General features: G+C 43.4%; 2 protein-coding genes across 9 annotated transcripts; one reads left to right on the forward strand and one right to left on the reverse strand.

Moving 5' to 3' along the window:
- Positions 1-39: 39 nt before the first annotated feature.
- TEKT1 (tektin 1) lies at positions 40-12786 on the reverse strand. Of its 6 annotated transcripts, none has more exons than XM_038375823.2 (9): positions 12703-12786; positions 10658-10720; positions 8418-8664; positions 7327-7492; positions 6000-6128; positions 5298-5441; positions 4181-4403; positions 2470-2666; positions 58-1063 (listed from the first exon to the last, which is right to left on the reverse strand). In XM_038375823.2, exons 3-9 carry the CDS (start codon positions 8605-8607, stop codon positions 904-906), a joined length of 1209 nt encoding a protein of 402 aa, XP_038231751.1. In that variant the 5' UTR covers positions 8608-8664; positions 10658-10720; positions 12703-12786; the 3' UTR covers positions 58-903. The 6 variants fall into 6 exon arrangements, with proteins under 6 accessions (XP_038231753.1, XP_038231751.1, XP_038231752.1 ...); XM_038375824.2 differs by lacking the exon at positions 12703-12786 and adding an exon at positions 12550-12666; XM_038375825.2 differs by lacking the exons at positions 10658-10720; positions 12703-12786 and adding an exon at positions 9575-9777 and having other exon boundaries at positions 40-1063.
- On the forward strand, positions 12371-22738 carry LOC119844670 (tricarboxylate transport protein, mitochondrial-like). 3 transcript variants are annotated; one of them, XM_043499377.1, is made up of 10 exons: positions 13402-13779; positions 13978-14078; positions 15124-15231; positions 15356-15455; positions 16196-16334; positions 16698-16782; positions 17029-17133; positions 17384-17499; positions 18224-18297; positions 18960-22738. In XM_043499377.1, exons 5-10 carry the CDS (start codon positions 16203-16205, stop codon positions 19072-19074), a joined length of 627 nt encoding a protein of 208 aa, XP_043355312.1. In that variant the 5' UTR covers positions 13402-13779; positions 13978-14078; positions 15124-15231; positions 15356-15455; positions 16196-16202; the 3' UTR covers positions 19075-22738. The 3 variants fall into 3 exon arrangements, with proteins under 3 accessions (XP_038231761.1, XP_043355312.1, XP_038231762.1); XM_038375833.2 differs by lacking the exons at positions 13402-13779; positions 13978-14078 and adding an exon at positions 12371-12571; XM_038375834.2 differs by having other exon boundaries at positions 13402-14078.
- Positions 22739-23265: the final 527 nt, after the last annotated feature.

The raw sequence follows: 23265 nt of genomic DNA on the forward strand, positions 1-23265 counted from the left end.
AAAGCCACTGAAAGGGAAAGCCCACTAGAACTGTAACAAGCAGTGAGAAATTTTAGAGGCCCACGTATTAAAATTCTGGCTTTCGCAGATGGCCCACAGTGTCTCGTCTTTGTTATTTTGTCTTGTCTTTGCAATGGCACCGAAGGAAGAAGAGAATATTATTCTGCCAGGACAGTCACATTTACAATAATAGCTAGCTCTTATATAATGCTTTTCATCAGTAGAGCTCAGTGTGCTTTACAAAGGAGATTGTTATTCCCATTTTAGAGATGGGGAAACTTAAGCCCAGAGTGGGGATGTGACTAACCCAAGGTCACCCATCAGGCCATTGACAGAACCAGAAATAGAAGGGAGGTCTCCTGAGTCCAAGTCTAGTGCCCTATCCATTAGCCAGCACTGCTTCTGCCAGCAGTTATCTTACGTTTGGTTGAAGTACATTCTCCATCCAGTTGTCAGTGGACAGGTGTACACATCACCACAGCTGGCCCTAACTAGCACGGTTGCTGTCTTCCTGTCTCTCTAACATAACCAGTGACTTTGTGTAGGAATATCTGTTCGAGCTTATGTAGTTACAAAAATCTGTCAATGAAAAACAGTGACACTGACAGCACCCAAGATACGCTAAGTGGCTGGAATGAAGGATTTTTTCTTGTTGTTCCATAACTTTAATGTCTACTGGAAAGCTTACAATAGACTTTCTGAGACACAGGCAGCTGGGAAGGAGGCATTTAGGTCTGTTTTAATTAATTCACACACCTAGGCCAGGTTCTGCTCTGAGACACACTAGTGTAAACACAGAGGCGCTAGGTTAATGTTCAGGGGGGTTACTCCGTCTTTGCCCTGCTGTATCTCCCAGCAGAATCTGGCCCAGTGTGGGGGAATGCTGTATCCGACACCAGGGCTTCAGAAGTTGTTAATGGAAATGGACTCCCTCATCTGCATGCACAGCACTTCGTCGATGTACAGTGTGTTCTCCTTGACCTGGATCTCCTCCTCCAGTGAAAGCTGTCGACGGCTCAGACCTTTCAGCTCCACCTCAGCTTGTGCCAATGTGTCCTTTAGTCTAGGGGTGAAACAAAGAGCGACGTTGGTTTTGACTACATGTACCTTCTTGCTATTGAGCGGCATCACTTCCTCCCAACAGGATGGGATGTGGCAGGAGGAAATCTCTGTGAAGATCCCCTTATGGTTTCTCCCCACATTGTTCCACTGGGGGGATGGCCCATCCATGCAGGACAGATGCCCCCACACCCTGCAGGTCCTGTGGCCTCCTACAAGGAGCTTCTGTGCCTCCAGGTGTTTGGGCCTCTCTGTCCCGCTTTGCTCTCCAGCAATGCAGCTCTTTCGGAGCCATGCTATCAGGGACTCCTCCTGGCCATAGTTGTCCAGGAGCCCTTCCCCTCTCCCTCTTAAAAAGGGGTATCAAATGGCAAGATTATATGGCTTCTGGCTCCATTACCTTTTCCTTATAAACTGTGTTGGGTACAGGGGGATGCCGCTAATCCCCAAACCCCCATAACAACCCTGCCCCTGGCCTGCCAGCCCTTCCACCAGATATATCATCAGATCAGCCAAGAGCACTCCACAGAGACTGGGAGACAATGCCATGTGGGAGGGGATAAGTCCATTGGCTAAGGGTCTCTTCCACATACGATCCAAGAGGCGCAACCTCCCTCCCTTTGTAAACAACACCATTTGATTGGGAACATGCTGGGTACTGACAATTTTGCAGAACTGACTCTCCCAATTAAAATGATTTGAAGAAGGTTGTTAAGCCACAACATCAAACAGCCCCATTCGCTCTCCTCAAGTGGAAGCGGATGGGAAATGGTATAATTAAAGGACAACAAACCAATGTACAAAGTACAATTTTTTTCTTGACAATAACGGCAAAGCCGGGGCTGGGATGCTCCAGGCATTCCCATCACATCTTCTTTTTAATAATTTAAAGATCTAACGAGTGGAAAAAACACAGTAATATCCATAACTCTCTCAGGGAAAACAACATGGCACTAAGGGTATGTCTACACAGCTAAGCTGTGCGCAGGCTAGCCTACCCAAGCTAGTTTGAATCCAAATAACACAGGTAATGACTGCAATGAAGAGAGCATAGCACAAGCTTCAGAGCAGGCTAGTGAGACAAATATGTAGCCAGGGCCTGGGCTGGGCTTGTACTACCCATGCTGCGCTGTCTTCACAACTGTTATTACCCTCACTAGCTGGATTCAAATTAATTCATGTAGACTAGGCAATGCATAGTTTTTGCTGTGTAGACATACCCTTTAAAAGGGTTCTGTTACTCTACCATCATATCTAGAAAAATAGGTATACGGAATATTGAAAACGTGCGTGGTAACTGTGTGCGAACAAGTATGTCTGTGCGTGTCTGTAGTTATTACTTCTTTGTCTGGTTACATTTGCCCAGTGACCAACACCACTGACTTCTTGTTGTTTCACCATTTCACTTACCTCTGAATATTGTTTGTGATCTCCTGAACCTCACTGATCAGCCTGTATTGCACCATATCACGACACAGCTCCACATTGGGACGATGGGTCCTCGTCTCCAAACGTGTGTGAGCAACCTTGGCAGGTCCTTCTTTATCGATTATAGCTTTCTTTAAGGCCACCATGTTCTTTTCCTGGGATGTAATCTCATCCATCACCTTAATAAATCAACAAAGGGAAGTACTGCACGGTGCCACTTGAAAACTTGACATCCTCTTTAATAATGATAATTTGCAATTCTAAGGCGTTACTTCATATGTGGATCTCAAAGTACAGAGGTGAGCAAGGATTATTACCCCCATTTTACTGATGGGATAACTGCAGCACAATGGGGAGCGAAGGATTAGGGCAAAGATTTTCAAAAGTGGTCTCGAACACGCAATTTTTGGGTGTCCAATTTGAGATACTTAGGGCCTGATTTTCAGAGGTACAAAGCATTCACAACTCAAGCTGAAATCCATTTGAATTGTGGACACCTATGTTGTAGAGCATCTCTAAAACTCAGGGGTGAAATCCTGGCACCATCGAAGTCAGTCGCAAAACTCTTGTTGAGTTCAACTGACCAGGATTTCACTCCAGAGGTCGTAGGTTGGGCACCCAAACACTGAAGAATCCATAATTAGAGGCCACTTTTGAAAATTTGGGCTTAAATCACTTGTCCAAGGTCATACAGCAAGCGTCATCTGATTCCCAGGTCCAGAAACGGCCACTAGACCATAGCTGCCTCTGAATGGCTACTACCTAATATGTAACACTGTGTTATCATCAAGAGTCTCCAAGCTTTCATGTGCCTTGTAATACATGCAGTCATGAGGATTTGTATAACTGGGAATGGAAAAGCTAATAGTACTTTAGCTATAAAAAAAGAAAAAGCACTGGGCTTTGTCCAGCTTAGAACTGCAAAGTCAGAATTCTTAAGGCACAATAGCTCAAGGCATTGGATCAATATAACTGGCTGATGTCCCGGTCCTATTTTCTCTGCTGACTGTCCTCTAGTGCAGGGGTGGGCAAACTTTTTGACCTGAAGGGTCACATCTGGGTGGGCCATGAATGTAGGGCTGGGGCAGGGGGTTGGGGTGTGGGAGGGGGTGTGGGGTGCGGGAGGGGGCGCGGTGTGCAGGAGGGGGCTCAGGGCAGAGGGTTGGGAGTGCAGGCGGGGGTGCAGAGTGCAGGAGGGGGCTCAGGGCAGGGGGCTGGGATGCAAGGTACAGGACGAGTTAGGGGTGCAGCTCCGGCCCAGCGTTGCTTACCTTGAGCGGTTCCGGGGTGGCAGCAGCACGCAGCAAGGCTAAGGCAGGCTCCCTACCGGCCCTGGCCCTGCATTGCTCCTGAAAGTGGCTGACATGTCCGGCAGTGGCTCCTGGGGGTGGGGTGGGGCAGGTGGCTCCGTCGTGTGCTGCCCTCACCTGCGGGTACCATCCCGAAGCTCCCATTGGCCGCGGTTTCCCGCCTGTAGGCGAGGGCAGCGCATGTAGCCTTCTGATCCCCCACCCCACCCCCAGGGGCCGCAGGGACATGGTGCTGGCTGCTTCCGGGAGCAGTGCGGGCCAGGGCAGGCAGGGAGCCTGCCTTAGCCCTGCTGTGCTACAGGGCTGGCAATCCTGCGGGCTGGACTGAAAGCCCTGACGGGCCGGATCCGGCATAGTTTGCCCTCCCCTGCTCTAGTGTTTACCTTAGCAAGGTGGATCTCCAGTTTATTCTTTGCATCTTTTGTCTCCTTCACCCTGTTCTTAAAAGCAATGTTCACCGTCTCGCACTGCTTGCGCATGTCACTTGCTGTCTGGGATAAGATTCGGTCAATCAAGGCCCTGAGCATCAAAGAGTTGTTCCTCTGCTTGTCAGCCTTTTCAACATTTACATTCGAGAAATCTACCCAGTCTTCAGGGCTCACAGAACTATAATAAAATAAAAAAGTCTCTTTATGTATCTTCAGCCCTCTTTGTGTATTCATAAATGCATTAATGACAGCAGATCTCTATTAATATGAAAGAAGCAGTATTATTATTGCTTATTATTATAGGTTTCAGAGTAGCAGCCGTGTTAGTCTGTATCCGCAAAAAGAAAAGGAGTACTTGTGGCACTTTAGAGACTAACAAATGTATTTGAGTATAAGCTTTCGTGAGCTACAGCTCTGTAGCTCATGAAAGCTTATGCTCAAATAAATTTGTTAGTCTCTAAGGTGCCACAAGTACTCCTTTTCTTTTTGCTTATTATTATGTTCATCATTATTAAGCATCATTATAATTATTAGCCATAATCAACATAAGGCTCAATGGTGCTAGGCATTGTACATACACATAGTAAAAGACTTTAGCTTAAGAGTTAAATAGACAAAAGTTGGGTGGGGAAACAGAGGAAGCAACTTGCCAAGGTCATACAGCAGATTAATAACAGAGCCAGAAATTGAACCTAGATCTCTTGAATCCTACTCCAATGACCAACCTACTGGACCACCTTCTTCAATCATTATGAGGTGGAACTGGAAGTTAGATTAGTAAATCCATTGTGTGTTTCCAGTGCCATGAAGTTTTGCTTTCATAAACAATTAGCACCAGATCCATTCAACAGAACAATGGTCCATTAGGAACTTTGTTATTAGTATTGATTTTAGATGAAAAGCTCTGATACTATGGTGATGGGCCGCAGTATAAATCCCTAAGATAGACAGGCAGACAGACAGATAACCTTATTATAAACTGGAGTGGGTATGTTAGGCCTTGTATTATAGGGACAGTTTATATTATGTCTGTATAACTACTGGATGTGTAGCTAGGGAAATAACCACTTACTTTCCTTCAACCGTCAGTACATTTCTGGCATATCTTATATCAGGTGTATTATTTGTCAAGTTGGAACAATAGTTATCAATTGTCAAGGCGGTGAACTTGTCTTTCAGATCCATCTCCAGATTGTATTTAGCTGAACGGTTTAACCTCGGGGGAAAACAATTAGACTCTCTTAATCTGAAACCTAACAAAATACTTATCCCCTTCTCTTTTGAATGGAGGTAAACCACCACTAAAGGGCCAAATTCTGCCATCCACTGGCACTCAAAAATCCCACTGACATCCATGCAGCTTGATGGCAGGATCAGGTAAATAAGAAAATATGAATGTTATTATCATAATAGGCAATACTGTGAGTTACAAGTTGTAAAAATCTAGGGCATGCTGTTGCCATTGAAGTCAATGGTAAAACTCCCGCTGGCTTCACTGGTGTGGGACCAGACTGGGGCCAGACTGGAATCAATGGATGCTGGGGCATATTGTGCCGGCAGTGTCTAAACAGAACTCTCCACTGAAATCAGTACTGGTAAAAATCGAATGGCATGGTCTAGGCCCTGAGAAGTACTAACTCCTGCAACTCCCCTCAGATTTCAGCAGCTGCTTAGCACCTCTGAGGATTTGACACTAGCCATCCTACAACCTCTCCAGAAGCACTCCCCAATCTGATCTATCTGGTGGTTTGTTCCTCTGTTGACCTCTTGATACCTAATTTGCTCATTGGTTTGTTCTAGTGTGCGCTCAAGCAAAGCCATAACCCCTTGGAGCACTTCAACTTCCTTTATCAGTTCCCGCTCCACTTCGTCATGGACCAAGTCAATCCCAACTCGCCTTTGCCTAAGAGAAAGAGGAGAGAGCCATCACTCTGTGTCGACCATTTGAGTATTGCAGCTCTGGAGACCCAAAGCCCTTGTTCTTGTTATAACTGATTGGAAATAGCCACCTTTCCACTCCTAGGACCTGATTCTCCTCTGGTGTACGTTAGCGTAAATCAGGAAGGCAACCAAGAAGAGAATCAGGCCCTTCATTTGCAGGGTCAGGAATAATGCTGCTTTTCTCTTTCCTGGCTTGTTTTTTTTAAGATGAATTAAGCAAAGAGTTCTGCTCAGAACACATGACAAATGGGCTTGGGTCTGCAGCCTTTCTTCACACGCTTAGTCGCAGTCAAGCACAAAAAGGACGGGGTTCTGTGACTTGTTCACTTTGATCATGTTTCTTACATACTTGTTTATTTAGGGCCTCATCTTGAGAGGTGCTGAGCAGCTTTAATTCCCACAGAGGCCGATGGGAGCTGTGGGTGCTCAGCACTGTTGAGAATCCGTCAGGACCTGAGCTCTGAGGGCAGTCCTCCATGTCTGCTATCAAAGTCCTAGAATTCCTCAAGTTTCATCCACTTTACAGCCTGAAACTTGATGACCCGCTTCATTGTCACCATCCTTCCAGAGGAGGAAGACTGCAGTGCACTTGAAACCTATCAGCGCTGCTCTCCTCTCAGCCCAATCGGATGCTCTTGGATTTCCCTTATTTTCCCTACAAAGGCCTGGAAGCACTGTCTCCATAGTACTCCCAGCTCCTGCTGCCTAGAGCCATATGGGAGATGGAGGCTGGGAATGCGAATCCAACCCAGATCTCCCCTGCTGGAGCGCAGGGTACAAAGCATTTCCTTCTCTGTGTGTGTCTGTCTCTCTTATGAAGAGCCTAAATCTGCAAAGTGCTGAGCACCTGCAAATCCTGCTGACTTTGGCTGGGATTTCTAAAAACATCTTTAAGAGCAAAGTTCCCAACTCCCATCGGATGTCAATGGGAGCTCAGTACCTATTTCCCATATACCCCCTTTTAGAAACTCCATCTTTAGCAGGCGTTGCAGGGGCTCCGCACTTTGCAGGATTGGGCCTTACACGTCATACATCCCAGACCCAGACATATCATTTATCCATAACACGGTCAGGTTTTTAGTTTTTTAACAGCTTAGTAATTCATTTTTTTACCCCCTTAATTATTATTATTGTTGTTGTTGTTTTGCTATTACTCTTACCTGTTCAAAAGACACTCTTGAGCAATGAATAGTGGCTCTTTACAGCTCTCCAATGCTTTCTCTAGCCTTGTCTTAAAAGTCAACAGCACCTCTGTCTCATTAACAATCTGTTCTAGTTTGTCGTCTAATTCTTGCTTCCAGAATTTTATTTCATCAAGTCTCTGTTCTGCGGAATGAAGAAAGATTTCAAATTAATTATAAATAAAAGCCCAGCTTTTTCTACAGAGCCTCATGGCCCAGCCTTAGCCCTGGGCAGAAAAGGACTTGAGCCACAGAAAGTGCTGTGCACATAGTTCTGTATGCTGATGTACTGCAATGGTTTTGCTAAGGCACTGTACTATGAGCCAGGAGATGTGGTTCAATTCCTGCCTCTGCCACAGGCTTCCTGTGTGACCTTGGGCAACTTGCTTGATTTCTCTGTGGCTAAGCTCTTTATTTGTGAAATGAAGGTGATGATCATGATACTTCCTTTGTCTGTCTTATCTCATTAGACTGTAAGCTCGTTGGAGTAGGGTCTGCCTCTTACTACATCTATGTACAGTGTACAATGAAGCTTTGGCCACACTGGGTGCCTCAAGGTACTATTGTAATAAAAATAATAATGCTTTCAAAGGGTCAGATTGTAACTGGCCTTTGCAGAGATACATGGGTAAAAAAGAGGATTCTCAAGGGCAAATCACAACTGCATCCACCTTACTCCTGGCTCCCTGATGCACAATCTCTCTGAATTCCCCATGGAACATGGTGGAGCTACACCATTTCCAAGGTGGGACAATGTAATGTATGACCCAGTGGGAGCCAAGATATGTTTTTTTTTCTTTGTTTACTCAGTCCAGGCTCTTGCCTTAACAACTAGTAAATATTACACCAGGACTGAATTTGTCTCCTTATATCTAACAGATGCCTGAAACTGTTTGGTTATAAAAATATAAAATCCATTACAAAGTATTTTTAAAAGGATTTGGAAATGCATCCCCATTTTTCTAAGGGAAAGAGAAATAAGCCATTAAAACTTGCTACTATTTAATATCTCCTGCTTTTGTGAGTCTCCCTTAATCATTCCAATAAAATAACAAAGCCCACACGATCACCTATTTTCTTGTTAACGTCGCTTTGGGTTTTCTGAGTTGTTTTTTCGATTTCATCCACCAGCCTCTGGCTCTCAGCTACAAGTCGCTCTGACCTAGATCTCTGACTCTCTGCACTGGCATACTGTGTCTTGTTTGCAATATGCCACTCTGGGAGGAGGAACTTGGGAGGAGCTTGCAACAGTTTGGCCATTGTCTTTCTGAAAGATCCTGAAAGTGAAGCAGCAGCTTAGCTCTTAGGATGGAGAACCTGAAAATGGGATAATATTGCATCAGGTCATTGGGGCACAGATAGCAAAACAATCTGCCTTCAGGTCAGGGAGGATAGGATGGAAACTGGGTAAGTAGTAGCCCCTGAATGAAGTAGGTGAAGACTTCACGTGGACCAGACTTTGGGTAAGCTTGGAGGATGATGAGGGAGAGGGAAGGCACTGGCAGCCAAACCACATAAAGCAAAATCCTGGCTCATGGAAATCTGAGGGATTGAATAAAGGGAGAGATGGGGCTTGTAGTGTAGGGAGGAGTAGGTAGAGACACTGAAAAGGAATATAGAAGAAGGTGAGAGATAACATAGGGAAAAAGAGAAAGAAAACATGGGAAAAGGAGCGTGAAATTACTCAAGGGACAAATAGGGAAAATAAAAAAAAGAGAAGAAGGCAAAATCAGAAAAACGTCTTTTGAAGAGAAAGAAGAGATGTAGGAACAGGCGTAGAGGTGAGTTGAGCTGAACATTTTAAAGAGAATTAAGCAGAAACATTAGGCTAAGGGAAAACAGACCGAAAAACATGGAGGAGAAAATACACCAAGAGGTACAAGGGAAGGAAAAAATGGAAGGAAGGACAGAAGAAAAGAAAAGAAAAACGAAGGCCAACTATGGTAATTTTTGTTACTTATGGAAATGGTGATGCCAAGAGGTCATGATAAAATGCATGAATTTGGTACAAGATATAAACATATTATAACACACCCTTGTGCTGAAAACGAGATTTTGTGCTTTCATCCGAGCGTTTCCCCACAATCCCTCCCCTAAGGACACACAACACATCAATCCCTCCCTTCAAATCCACCCCTCCCATCGCTCCCCAACAAATACAGACATACATCAGTCTATGCCGCCAAACACACCCACACCAATCTGTCCCCTCAAACTGCACACCTACTTTTGCTGTCTGGCTACTGGCCTGATTGTTGCTTATGGCAAAAGCTGGCCAAGTTCTAAGATCTTGGCTTCCCTTAACCGGTAGAGTCACTCCAGATTGTGACTTCAGCCTCAGTCGCTGCAACAGTGAAGCATGTTTTCCCCCTGAGACTGAATATTCCAGGAGCAGACTCAGAAACAGCCTGGAATATACACAAACCCGTTCCTATGGGAACAAGGCAACACTTCACCTTGGCAACAGGGGCGGGGTTCTGGAAGAGGCACATGGCTGGAGAATAATAATCCTTTCCCTTCCAGCACATGAGCATCTATCTATCACGCAGAGACTTAATGCACTTGTACTTATTGTTACAATTAATTATGCTAGGGAGCCTGCAGCCTGGGATAAGGGGCTTTATTATTTTTAAATCTAGCTAACTAACTAAAGGAATTATCATCTACCTTGTACTGAAACCTAGTAACAAGAGGTTTAAATGACTGTCTAAATTGTAACCAATTAAATACTTTAAAAAACATTAGACTTTCAACAATATTTTATGAACACTATTTTGTTTTTAAACAGGCAATTATTTTTTTTTTTCCTTTCAGGGGGCAAAAGGAGATCAGGAGCCAGAGACAAGAAAAGATGGAGCTGAACTGAAAAAAGGATTAGTCTCGATACTATGGCAATCAGTGCTCCGTAAATACCATTTAGCTATAGATTACTGAGAGGAGAAGGATCTGGTATTTAAGAGATGGAAAGAAGGGAGAAGAAAGGACAGGAAAGAGAGATGTGAAACTTGGAAGGAGACAGAAGCTGGAGCTGAAAGAGTCAAAAACTGGGGAAATATTCCAGATCACCCAGAGAGCTGAACTGTGCACAAAGACCTAAATCCATATCTCAGTCATCCCAGATTGTAAAGTCCACCCCAAAATATTTTAGTGTGATCCAGTGGTATCCCATTATCTTTCTTTTGGATCTGGAACTTTTGCTCTGACAATCTAGGGCCTGCTCCTGCTTCTCAGAGTTAAGGGCACTCAGCATTTTGCAGGATTGGGCCTTTGCTTATTATCTGTTATGGAAAGAACTGGTGAATCTCTTTACCTGAAATAAGTGTTCTATATTTCTCTTGCAGTTTTCATCCTTACCCTGTGTTAATGCCATCAACTGGAGGAGGGAAAACATAAAACTTTGAACTCAAGTCCAAAAGGAAATACTCTCAAAATATTTTGCTTGTAAAACATATTTATTTGTAAATATCAAGCCTACACATATCCTGTTATTGGTTAATGTATCTTAAACTGCCTCTTCATTTTTAAAACGTCTCAGTGAACCCCTAAAGAAACATTATCAAATAATTTTATTCCCTAACTTAAATTATGGTTAACACAAGTTTTAATTAAACTTACTATGGATGGAGAGGATTTTTTAAAGTTAAAAACAATGAGAATAATTTTATTCTTAATAATCAGAACAATTTTTAACATTCCCAGGCTATTGTGAACCCAAACACCATCTCATGTTAGTCCATGAGAACCAGAAAGAGAAACTGAGCAGTCAAGGTTCCCTATTTGAATGAAATGTAATAATAAACACATGAAAATAAGCAACTGAACAGCATAAAGGGAAAAAGAAATGTGATCTTTCAAATTTTTCTGATTTTAATAATTTTTAAAAATTAAATAAAAAGAAGGTATGTAATAACATCAGATAGAATCATAGAGATGTAGGGCTGGCAGGGACCTCAAGAGTAGAGCCCTGCATGGATACAAAATTTATATCCGAGGATGCTGATATCCACGGATATAAAGCAGATACCCATGGAGCTGCAGGGCTCTACCAGGAACCGCAGGGGCGAAAGCAGCAGCATGTCGGGCCGCTGGTTGCAAGAGCCAGCGCCCAGCCCCGGCAGCTCCCCCAGCATGGCTGTTCCGCCCCCAGCCCTGCCCACTGGGGCAGGCACCAGGCTCACCAGCAACTGTCCCTGATCACACTAGTGTGTGCAAGCGGCTCGCACGCTCCCGGACAGGAGACACACTCTGCTACATGAAAGGGACACCTGTCTGGGAGCCGCTCACCAACGCTCGCGTGACACGGGACGGTTGCCTGTTAGCCTGGTGCCTGCACCAGTGGGCAGGGTTGGGGGGGCAGTACAGCCATGCCAGAGGAGATGCCCAGGCTGGGTGCTGGCTCCTGCGAGCAGCAGCCCAACATGCTGCTGGCTTCACGGCTGCAGCTCCTGGTAGAGCCCTGCAGCGCCGCAGATCTCCGCTTTGTATAGGTATATACATTTTGTATCTGCGCAGGGCTCTACTCAAGAGGTCATCTAGTCCACCCCCTCGTGCTGAGGCAACATTACTATACCCGGCCATGCCTGACCAATGTTTGTCTCACCTGCTCTTAAAACCTCTAAGGATGGGGCTTCCACAACTTCCCTGTTTTGGTATTTAACTATCCTTAGGGTTAGGTTTTCTCTCCATTTAACCTACCTCTCCCTTGCTGGAAATTCAGCCCATTATCCCTTGTCCTATGAGGCATTATTGTGAGCCATGTCACCTGATGAGGCCCCCTTCCCAGATCCCATCCCCCTCAATACACTGGGCCTTGGCTGCAGCATCCCCCCCAATGCACAGAGCCTGCAGACCTCAATGCACAGAACTCAATGCACAGAGCCTGCAGCATGTGTCCGCCCCGCCCCCCTCGCCTCACCCACAGCCAGCCAATCCCAGAGCCGCACTATCCCCGCAGCCAATCAGCGGCCCCCAGGCTGAGCCCGCCCCGCGGCACCACTCATGAATATTCATAAGGTCTCATGAATACGCAAAGAGCGCGGCGGATGGGGGCAGCCCAGCTCGGTCCCGCATTGGCGGGCAGAACAGCGGCGGGGGCGCGATTGAATTGCGATGCGGGAGGGCGCAGACAGAGCCGCCTGCATGTCCGCTCAGCCAGCGGTTCCTCGGGCCGTGGCTGCCGCCGCAGGAACCGAGCTCACCCACCCGGGCAAGGCGATCCTGGCCGGTAAGGAGCCTCCCCGGCCAGGCCCGCGTGGAGAGTGAGGAGGAGCCGGAGCCGCTTCCCGCCCGCCCCACAAGGATAGGGCCGCGAGGGCGGGGGAATTCAGACTCCCTGAGCGCCCGCCCGCACCGCACCTCCACTGCCACGGGCGCCGGGAGTGTCGCCGTGTGTGTCGCCCGCCCCGGCCGCGGCTTTCCCGGGGCCCAGCTGTGGGGGCGGGGCTGGGGGCGGTGATGCGGGGGGTGGGTGGGCGTGGCAGCGCGCGCTGGTGGGAGGGGGCGGTGATGCGGGGGGTGGGTGGGCGTGGCAGCGGGCGCTGGTGGGAGGGGCGGCTGCGAGGGGCGGGAGTGCTCGGCTTCAGTGGGGCTGTTGGTGTGTGGGAGGCCAAGGGGGGCTGGGCGAGGGAGGGCCTAGTGTCAGTGGGGCTGGGCGAGGGAGGGCCTGTTGGAGGTGGGGGGGGACAGGTCTCAGTGGGGCTGGGCGAGGGAGGGCCTGTTGGAGGTGGGGGGGGACAGGTCTCAGTGGGGCTGGGCGAGGGAGGGCCTGTTGGAGGTGGGGGGGGACAGGTCTCAGTGGGGCTGGGCGAGGGAGGGCCTGTTGGAGGTGGGGGGGACAGGTCTCAGTGGGGCTGGGCGAGGGAGGGCCTGTTGGAGGTGGGAGGGGGACAGGTCTCAGTGGGGCTGGGCGAGGGGGGGCCTGTTGGAGGTGGGAGGGGGACAGGTCTCAGTGGGGCTGGGCGAGGGGGGGCCTGTTGGAGGTGGGAGGGGGACAGGTCTCAGTGGGGCTGGGTGAGGGGGGGCCTGTTGGAGGTGGGGGGGACAGGTCTCAGTGGGGCTGGAGTGGTTTGGTTGGAGGTGAAAGGGGGTTTCGGCTGGATCATGACAGCTGTAATTTACCCTGTACTGGGACAGTCATGGAAGATGTCACTGCTGTTGCCCCTAGCTCCTTGATGCTCTAGCCTCACCCCAAAGACGGTGGTGCTGACCTGGCTGCTGAGTCTCACTTCTTTTTGTGTTCATTTCCTTTAATGACATAGAGTGAGCTTCCCCCCAAGGGGTAGGGAATGGTTGCAAGGAGGGGGCTGTGCTGTGCAGAGAGATTTTTGGGGTGTGTGGAGCCATATGAGTTTCCTTCATCCTCCCTTCTGCAAGAAGTTGTCAGTCCCTGGGACTGAAGGCCAGACTTTCAAAAACTCACATTTAGGGACCCAAGTAAGGGCTGTATTCTCCACTGCTTTGCACCTTGTTTAATCACTCGTGCATATTCAAAGTGCATGTAAAACTCTACTGTTTTGCTTTAGTGGAGTTTTTACAGCTATTTTGCACTGGGGTAAATGATTGCATAAGTTCAAGGCAGTGGAGAATCAAGTGTTAAAAAAAAACAACAAAAAAAACAAAACTGATTTGCAGTCATATCCATCACTTGAAAGCTGGAAACACACATCCTCGAAGTACAGTGAAATATTATGACTTGGAGGGGTTTCTGGATTAATGTAATGGGGGTAAAAATGGTAAGTTAGCTTAAAAATCAGGACTGATCTCTTCAAAAGCATGGTTAGCACGTGTGCTATATAAGGACTAGGTGCCTGATACTTTTAGCATTAAAGTCAACTGGAATCCTTCCTTTAACTTCAGTGGGAGAAGGATGAGGCTGTATGGAGATCCTGAAAAGTGATTTCTCATTCCAGTGAGGGCTTCTAAAAGGTTATTTTGAAATAAGCAGAAACCTGAGATGAAATATTCTTTGGTTAATTGTTGCTGAGTAATATATTACTCTAAGAAGGATTCTGTGGGTGAAGAGAGAAAGGGGACCTCTTAAAGTTTTTATAGATATGGTCCCAAGAATAATAAAACCTTCAACTGGATATTAGGAAGAGTCAACGGGGGGGAACGAGATTTCCAAAAATGGGTATCTAAAATATTGGGCTGGATTTTCACAAATGCTGAGTACCCACAACTCCAGCTGAAGTCTAAAGTGAAAATCACCTGATCCAACTCCCACTAAAATCAAGATGTGTGGCTGTTGGATTTGTATTAGTGTGTCTATTGGTTTTTATGTCATGTTTATTGGTTTGTTTAATGATCTGTGTGTATATGTGATCTGGGTGTTAAGCTAAAATTATACCACCATCCTTGTGATTTCCATAGTTAATATTTTAGTCATTTTGATCTTTAATGGAATCTCTCCTCTCTAACTGCACTTAATCTTCACTATAAGTAACCAAGCTTTTTGTTTTTGGATTGTTGGTGTATTGCATGTGTAATTTAGGAATTATTTCTCATTGTCTCAGTGGAATTCTTTGATCCTCTTCCCTTTTGTCTTGGCTGCTTGGTTTGTAATAGTTACGGGCTGAGCCAGTAATTTTTTCTGGGTGTCTTCTGGTTTTGAAATGTTTCTGCTGTGTTGCTGTACTTTATTGCATTGTTGCCAAAACTGTTAATAGGATAATTTGCAATGTTGATTGGCACAGTGCAGTATGGCACAATTTGTGTGTTGCTTACTTTTTGTTTCTATAAAATAACAGCATAACATTTCAATCTCTCTGTTCTGTGCAGGTGGCATTGCTGGAGGTATTGAAGTCTGTATCACCTTTCCCACAGAATATGTAAAAACACAGTTACAATTGGATGAAAGAGCAAATCCCCCTCGTTATAGAAGCATTGGTAAGAGGATAACTCACATTTGTGTGCATTTAAAATATCAAACAAAGTTTCTAGTAGACTATTAGCCTGGCAGGCAAAGCTGTGTGATTCATTTGTAAAGTAAAAGTTGGAAATTGTCTTGCAGGTCACTGTGTGAGGCTAACCATTCAGGAGCATGGTGTCAAGGGTCTGTACAGGGGCCTAAGTTCTTTGTTGTATGGCTCTATTCCAAAATCTGCTGTCAGGTAAGATGATCTCTATTATTCATAAATATAATAAAAATGTCAGATTTGTGGAAGGACTTCATTGATGGGTTTTTATCAATTTTATAGCGTGATTTTTCATCTATAGATCTCGGTGCTAAATGAGACTGGTTTTTGCTTTCTGCTTTTTTTTTTTTTCCTTCATCTTATTTGTAACTATATCATTTTCCACCATTGCCCCCTCCCCCCATTTCTAAAGGACTGTGGTGTGCTCAGTACTGTTCTCTTGAGCTCCATCCATATCTTACTTGCCTTGCACTGTTGGTCTTGAAAAATAATGTTCTGTATTGAAACTTTAAGCAGATTTTTAGGCCATGCAAACATCTTTGGGGGGCGAGGGGGAAGACACAACTTCAGTTTGACTGTTACACAATTCGAAAGGGGAATATAGTGTGGTATGCACTGGATTAAACATTCCAGGGTCAGATAGTGATCGCTGCAAAATGTCAACTTCATTATCTTATTGAATGCTGCTGGTAAGAATAAGATGACATTTTTTACTTGTGATATTGTTTCATTCTGTATTTCTGTTTGCATTTCTTAGCTGGTGCTTTACTGAGCTTTATCATTTGAAAAAGGCTTTTATGATAGCACACAGTCTCCTTTTGACTTGTTTGTCATAGTTATTACTTCAGTAATATTAAGGGAAACACACCAAATCACACAGGGTAAGATTGAGGAAATCTGTGGTGGAGAAAACAAAAGTCTTCTGTTCCTTGCAGATTTGGAATGTTTGAGTTCCTCAGCAATATTGCAAAGGATTCAAATGGGAAATTAGACAACAAAAGGAGTTTACTTTGTGGCCTTGGAGCTGGTGTTGCAGAAGCTGTCCTAGTAGTCTGTCCAATGGAAACTGTAAAGGTGGGCAGAATGTTAATATTCATAGGCTATAACATCTACTTCTTGGAAACTTCTTTCTGTCAGCTAAAAAAGTCTATCGCTCTTTCCTCATTGTGTTTTTAAAATGGCCTGCCACATTTTAGCTTGTACTATTTTCATCTGTTTTAGGGCAACTAGACCAGAGTATTATCACTTTACTGTGCAAACTTACATAGTTATGAAATTTTTTTGTTTAAAAGGCAGGGGAGGGTTTTTTCCATGAATCGTGAAGTTGGCAGTATTGCAAAACCTAATAAAATGGCCCTTATTCATATTAAATGATGGACTAGAGGATAATAGTCATCAGACAATGTTGTGCTTAAAGTTTGTTTTAAATTGTTACAGGTGAAGTTCATTCATGATCAGTCCTCTTTAAATCCAAAGTACAGAGGGTTTTTCCAAGGTGTCCGGGAGATTGTTCGGGAACAAGGTATAATCATGTAGCAAAAACTATTGTGGTTTTTATCTCGGCATAACTTAATGTGGGAACCATAAACATCCTTTGTTCTACTTGAGCCTAATAGTATAAGATAAATGTGTTTGAGAGAGATCACGGTTTGTTCCAGTGAATTATCCAGTGTTTCAGTAGACTGGCAGGTTCATTCTGGATGTCTAATTTTCACTCACTTTTTTAAAATGTGTATATATAAAATGAAAATTATGTAATCTTTTACAGGCTTACGTGGAACATATCAGGGGCTGACAGCAACTGTCCTCAAACAAGGTTCAAACCAGGCTATCCGTTTCTTTGTGATGACTTCCCTTCGCAATTGGTATCTAGGTAAAATGAGTCAGGCTCGCAATTGAATTGTATTGTGAGAAGTAGATAGATCTTATTTAATTTTTTAAACTTGCTTAAATGGCAGTGTTATAAAAGTTTGATCAATACTTCCTACTGTTTTGTTGACCACTTAATTGAATATGAGAATATTTATATATTCTAAATTTAAGTACAAATGCTAATGCTTTCAGAAATAATTTAGTTGAGGTATATGGTCTAATTGCTTTATCTCCTATATGTGCTTGATCAGGTGATAATCCCCACAGAAAGGTGAATCCATTTATTACAGCTGCATTTGGTGCTACTGCAGGTGCAGCCAGTGTCTTTGGCAATACTCCATTAGATGTCATCAAAACCAGGATGCAGGTAAAAATCACTACAGAAACGAACGGTCTCTCCACTCTCAGGACACTTAGTTAGCAGAGCTCTCTTCTTTCATTTAAGAAGGCAATAAGAACCCCATACGCTGCTCCTTTACAGCTAGTTTATCTGGGTTACTGTGACTCTTGAGGATTATTATTACTGTAGTTGTGGACCAGTACCCCATTGTGCTACGCACTGAACAAACACCTAACAAAGTTTGCATTTGACTTCAGATCTAACATAGTGCTCTGCTAGTGGCTGTGTCAGGTACCACGCGTCACAACTACCCTAAAGGGAGCCACATTTTTGTGAAGAAATCCTTGGATTTGCTTGGTTTCTGCTGATGTTTTAAAAGCTTAATTTCCATTTGTAAAGAAAAGGTGTATTAATGATGGTACATCATTGGATTTGTCTTTAAAAATGAAAACTAGGCATAAAACTTTCAAAATTTGTGACTGGGATTTTTTTCACAGAGAAACTAATCCAAAGTGGCAGGTAGAATTTTGTGGAAATCCTGCACTTTTCTCTTCGGGCCTCCCGTGTTTTTTCCACTGTTCATATAATTTTAGCAGATGGTACTGAGACAATTTTGGGATTCTGATTGAAGGGTGGGGAGGTGATGACATCTTTCCAAAAAGCCATTTCTTAATTACAATTCATACTAGAATTCGCTAAAAGCTGAGATCTCTAATCACTCAACTCATTTCACTTATATTTTTCATTTCAGGGCCTGGAAGCCCATAAATATAAAAATACACTAGATTGTGCCTATCAGATCCTCAAAAAGGAGGGCTCATTAGCGTAAGTGGATTCAACTATTGTCGATATATGTGGGGATATTATAATGGCAATATTTCAGTGAAACTATTGTTTTCCATATTTTGATGGGTAACACTACTTAGCCCAGCCTACACCTCTTTGCTAGAATGGCATTTATTGATATTATCTTAGTACTGTTTTGGTGTCTGTCTTCATGGGTTCACTTTTAGTGCAGTCTAGAACTAGCATATGCCATTTACAACTACTGTACCTTGCCTTGCCCTGCCCTGCCCCAAATGACTGTCAGTCACATGCAGACTGGTCACAGAGGAAAAGAAGATGGAAGCGTATTTGATAACTTTCACTCCTCTCCATACATGCTTCTGGAACAGTTTACGCTGTTGATCTTCTATAAGAACTACTGCCTATTTGCCAACAGATGGGACTGATCTAACAGGGTTTTTTCATTGCCAGTTTATAAATCTGATATAATCTTACTGTAGGCAACTTGTTTTAGGAATACTTTATTAGAACCTATTTGCAAAACTGTAAAAGTTCAACTTGCCCTTGAAATTGACTTTGTGAAATAATTTATAGCTGTATAGGAAACTTCATTGTTCAAATCATCTGAATTTGTATTCCAAAAACTAAAAATATGTTCCTTCTGTGAAGCATTTTCTTATTTATAATTCTCCTACCTACAGATTTTACAAAGGAACAGTTCCCCGTCTTGGCCGAGTCTGTTTGGATGTAGCAATTGTGTTTGTTATTTATGAAGAAGTGGTCAATGTTCTCAACAAGGTCTGGAAAACTGCCTGATGCTGCTCGTATAAGTCTAACGAGGACAGTTTGGATAGCTGGCTAGCCAAGTCCAATGAGTGCAGATCTAAATTGAACTTACTGCCTATGGGTTATTATCAAAGGTGTTTGAAATGCAAAAACTATCACTCCATCCTCATTCTTTAAAGTGACAAAACTGTAATCCAAACATTACACTACTTCAAAGTTTATAAGTTGTATGGTGTAGAGAAAAGGTTAGTAGGGCAGTATTACTAACTGCATACATGCTGGCTCCTAACACAGCTGAAATTGATGATCTTGGTAGGCAGAAAACCAATTAAAGTAAAAACACTTGGCTGGATTCTGCTGTTTACATGAGTGTATCTCTGGATTAATTTTATTGACCATTAAACTCCAAAGAGGGCCCATCTAAACACAAAGCTGTGTCAAACAACTGAAAGTGTTTTTTGGTTTGGTTTTAAATGGATTTTAGTTACTGTTAACTCCTGTATGGACACTCTCTCTCATTTTAATTTAAACCTGGCTTATGTGGATAGATTTTTATCCTGACGCATAAACTAGCTTTAAAAGTGCACTGGTTCCAAAACAGATTTAGGTAATCTGATTTTTAAACATGTGCAACTTGTAGACAAGGCTTGAGTGCCTTCAATAGAGTTACTGTTTACTTACACTGGTATAATTGAGAGCAGAGTCTGCCACACTGTTCTTGAAAGATCACATATGCTGAAAAATTGGAGAAGGGAGCAAACTTTCCATGCTGGCTGACAGCATCTGTCAGGCTGAATAGCAACTGTGTAAATAGGGGTGTTTTTACTTTTTTGAGTTTGATTTCTGGGCCGGGAGAAAGCTGCCTTTTGGGCTTCCGCTGTGGAGCGAATGCTGGACCAGCTTTCTGATCTGAGGCACTAGAAGCGGCAAGGAATGCTTGGGACCAGATCACTGGTATATAATAGGGATGTAAATATCAGTTTAAAAAGTTAACCGGTTAAATGATTAAAATTATATTGTTTGGTTAACCGAGGTCACTCCAGGGACAGGGGGCCTACTGGCCGGGGCTGGCGTCGTGCTGGGGTTAACGGTTAAGGTCCAGTTAACGGTCAGCCTAATGCTTACCGGCTAATTGTTTAACCTTTAACATCCCTACTATATAAGGGCCCAGTCCTGCTATATTTACTTAAGTAAAGCTCATGTTGAATTCAGTGAGTCTTACTTGAGTAAGGACTGTAGGTCTAGCACTATTCTAAAATTGCAGAATAAAGTTTCCAAAACTTCTGCAGTGTTTCATGCTCTGTCTGTATTCTGGTAACTTTACTTGGCCATTGCAGTCTTACTGGAGATCTGGCCCCAGATTTCACTAGCCCCTGCTTCCATCTTCTTGAGGGACATCACTGAAAGTTGCTCTGATGTTCTGTCTGGAATAGGAACTCGGGGAGTTGCATCTTCAAGGGTTAGATAATGCCCTAAAACATATTTTGTAGTCTTGTATTTATGAACAGATAAGTATGTTGGTTCTTAATATATGCTTTAGTAATCAGCCTGCCAAACTGGAACACTGAGCATGGCAAATGGGGTTTTTGTCCCTGAAAGAGAGAATAAACTTAAGACGTTATAACAATTGTTCTTCAAAAATGATTCCAGTTGACCTCTTTATTTTGGTGTTGCATTAATCATTAATGCATTTGAAGACACTTCATTTAATCTGTGTGCATGAATCCTTCGGGAAATGGGGGTAGGGAAAATAGTTCTCTCTTACGCTAGTGTAAATTCAGAGTTGTTTCAAGGGTTACACCAGTGAATCTGAAGATAATTTTGGGCCCGAGGTGCATATAGTTTAAAAAAGACCAGCATTAAAAAAAGTTATTGACATTTTATCTACGTTGATTTGGTCCTTTCATCTAGCATACTGTATCCTATAGCATAGACTTGCTATGGCATTTAGACTTGGGCAAGTCAGAAAATGTCAAACTAGAGCTAAGCTCATGGCAATTTAGGCAAAGGATCATGTCAAAGCAAAGGTACTGTCCTGTCTCCTATTATCCCTGTAGTATCTGAACACCCCTTCCTCTTGTGGTTCTCACCATTAGCATTTGGTTGGATTTGTCACCAAGTACAAGAGATAGGAAGCTTCTACAACAAAGTTTCCATTACTGTATAGGAAACTTGTGCCAGTCCACTTTCACTTGCCCTCAGCAAGCACTGGCCAACAGAGTAGTGCATGTTTCTCTATGAATTGGCCATTTACAGTCTATATTAAAGTATTTCTGTAATCTGCAATTTACAGATAATTTGCTGCTGGGTTTTGGTGAATACAAAGCACATACAGAGCATATTAGGAACCCCTTTAGAATTGGGACCCATGTTACAACCTGTAACAGGTGTTGCTTTTAACTGGTCATCAAGGAATACTGTATTTAACACGTCTGCTGAATTATTGGAATTTTAAGACGCTCCACTCTAAAGCCATATGCTTTACTTCATAACTGCCATAACATGGCTCCTTTACATAGTCACTGTTACCTCCAGAATAGGCAGGGCTTCCAACTTCATAACTTAAAGAATAGTTTATTGCCAAAGTCATTACGTCGTTACTGTCTCAATCAACAACAAGGCTGTCCCCGTGCACTATTGACTGGAGTTTCCACGTTGATCAAAATTGTGTCCACTAAAATAACTAGTTGCCAAAACTTGATCCCCAGTGACCCATCTGTCTGAACTGTGCCATCAAAGGGACATCAGGTGAGCTCTCTTGGCCAGCTGTTCCGTTTCTACAGCTCTACCTTCAACCTTAGATCTGCCATTTATAGCTGCATCAGCCCCTTCAACTCTGATGTAGATAACCAGTTCAAAGCCTTTGTAAATGTTGTCTATTGCCACAGAGCCTAAGTATGATTCATTGCTAAAAATGGCTTTAGTGGCCATTTAGTTTCAGAGCTCAGCTGAGGAGGAAGCAATGCCTAAGGTGACAAACTACAGTGACTTAAATAGTTATAACAGTGCCTATGTGAAAGGAGTTGGCTCTGGCCTATCAAATAGAAATAGCAATAAGACTAAATACTAGGACATTAAGCTTAAACAGGAGAGGAGAGCTGAGGAAGTGACAGGAAAGCATCAAGCCTGATCATGAAGTTTACATGTTGTTGAGAGGGTTGACTTTTATAAATTCAGCTATGTTAAGTTGTATGTGGGTTTGGGCACTAGTGTTTTTAGCTTTGTTCATTTAGCCATACTGGCTCATTAGCCACCTATTTTGTAATCCCGAATCGGCTGGACCAGAGATAGATAACACGTTATCTTCAGTTGTGGCAAAACCAGAATGACTGTGTTCACCTACAAGACAGCATCTTTACAAAGCTACCACATTGGAAAGTAAAAATACTGTACAGAGTTATGCTTATTTGTACTTATATTGGTCCAGTCAGTAGTACATGGACTTGCTAGTTGGTCTGGTCAGTAGTACATGGAATTACTAGAAGGTCTCTAATTTTATCCATTACTGGGCACTAAAACCCGGAAATGCTATACTGATCAAGGCTTCAAGGAAGCCACTTTCTAATGTTTGTGCCTTTTTCAGTGTTTCTTTAACACTTCTAACTTGTTTGCTACATTTATTTTTAATGTTAAATAATTGTTTACAAGTTCAATCTTTTGTCTCTTTCAAAAAGAATTAAAAAATCTAAATATGGAGCTTCTTAAATTTTTGTTTGTGGATTTCATCAGGGAAAACAAATGAGAATTTGGTGCATTTCTCACCCAGTGATTAAACACTTTTGAAGATAATGGATCAAATTTTGCTTTTCTTTATACCAATGCAATCTTGTTGCTTTCACAAATAAATGAGAGCATAACTTGCCCACTATAATCTGATTAGTGATGTGGTTCATATTATTTGGGTAAATATATCTAATTAAAGCGGAATCTCTGCTGCAAAAGATATTTGTTCTATATACCTCTGTATTCTCCACAGCTGGATAGTGCAGAAGGAAACAATCTCAAAAATTCAGTAGAATTATATGGATGGGAAGGCAATTATGCTGGGACATCCTCTTCTCACTCAGCATCACTGCCAGTGTTCTTAAAAACTCCACATAACTACTGTATGGAACAGAGGTAGGAAGCACCTATCCAGCTACTGAAGGTGATTATTTGTTTAATTTGTTAACTTGTTCTATCCCTGCATTTTTACTTGAGGCCCTTAAATAGATACAATGG

The sequence above is a fragment of the Dermochelys coriacea genome, chromosome 17, assembly GCF_009764565.3.
Source record: "Dermochelys coriacea isolate rDerCor1 chromosome 17, rDerCor1.pri.v4, whole genome shotgun sequence".
NCBI classification, from domain to species: Eukaryota; Metazoa; Chordata; order Testudines; family Dermochelyidae; genus Dermochelys; species Dermochelys coriacea.

Bases quoted from the DNA above. Each gene is read 5' to 3' on its own strand.
- TEKT1 (XM_038375825.2), bottom strand. From the start codon at position 8,607: ATGGCCAAACTGTTGCAAGCTCCTCCCAAGTTCCTCCTCCCAGAGTGG. The intron at 5,442-5,999 runs GTATCAAGAGGT...TTTTCCCCCGAG, and splicing joins CAAACCAATGAGCAAATTAG to GTTAAACCGTTCAGCTAAAT. The intron at 4,404-5,297 runs GTAAGTGGTTAT...ATTTTATTATAG, and splicing joins GTACTGACGGTTGAAGGAAA to TTCTGTGAGCCCTGAAGACT.
- LOC119844670 (XM_038375833.2), top strand. From the start codon at position 12,457: ATGCGGGAGGGCGCAGACAGAGCCGCCTGCATGTCCGCTCAGCCAGCG. The intron at 12,572-15,123 runs GTAAGGAGCCTC...TGTTCTGTGCAG, and splicing joins GGGCAAGGCGATCCTGGCCG to GTGGCATTGCTGGAGGTATT. The intron at 15,456-16,195 runs GTAAGATGATCT...TGTTCCTTGCAG, and splicing joins ATTCCAAAATCTGCTGTCAG to ATTTGGAATGTTTGAGTTCC.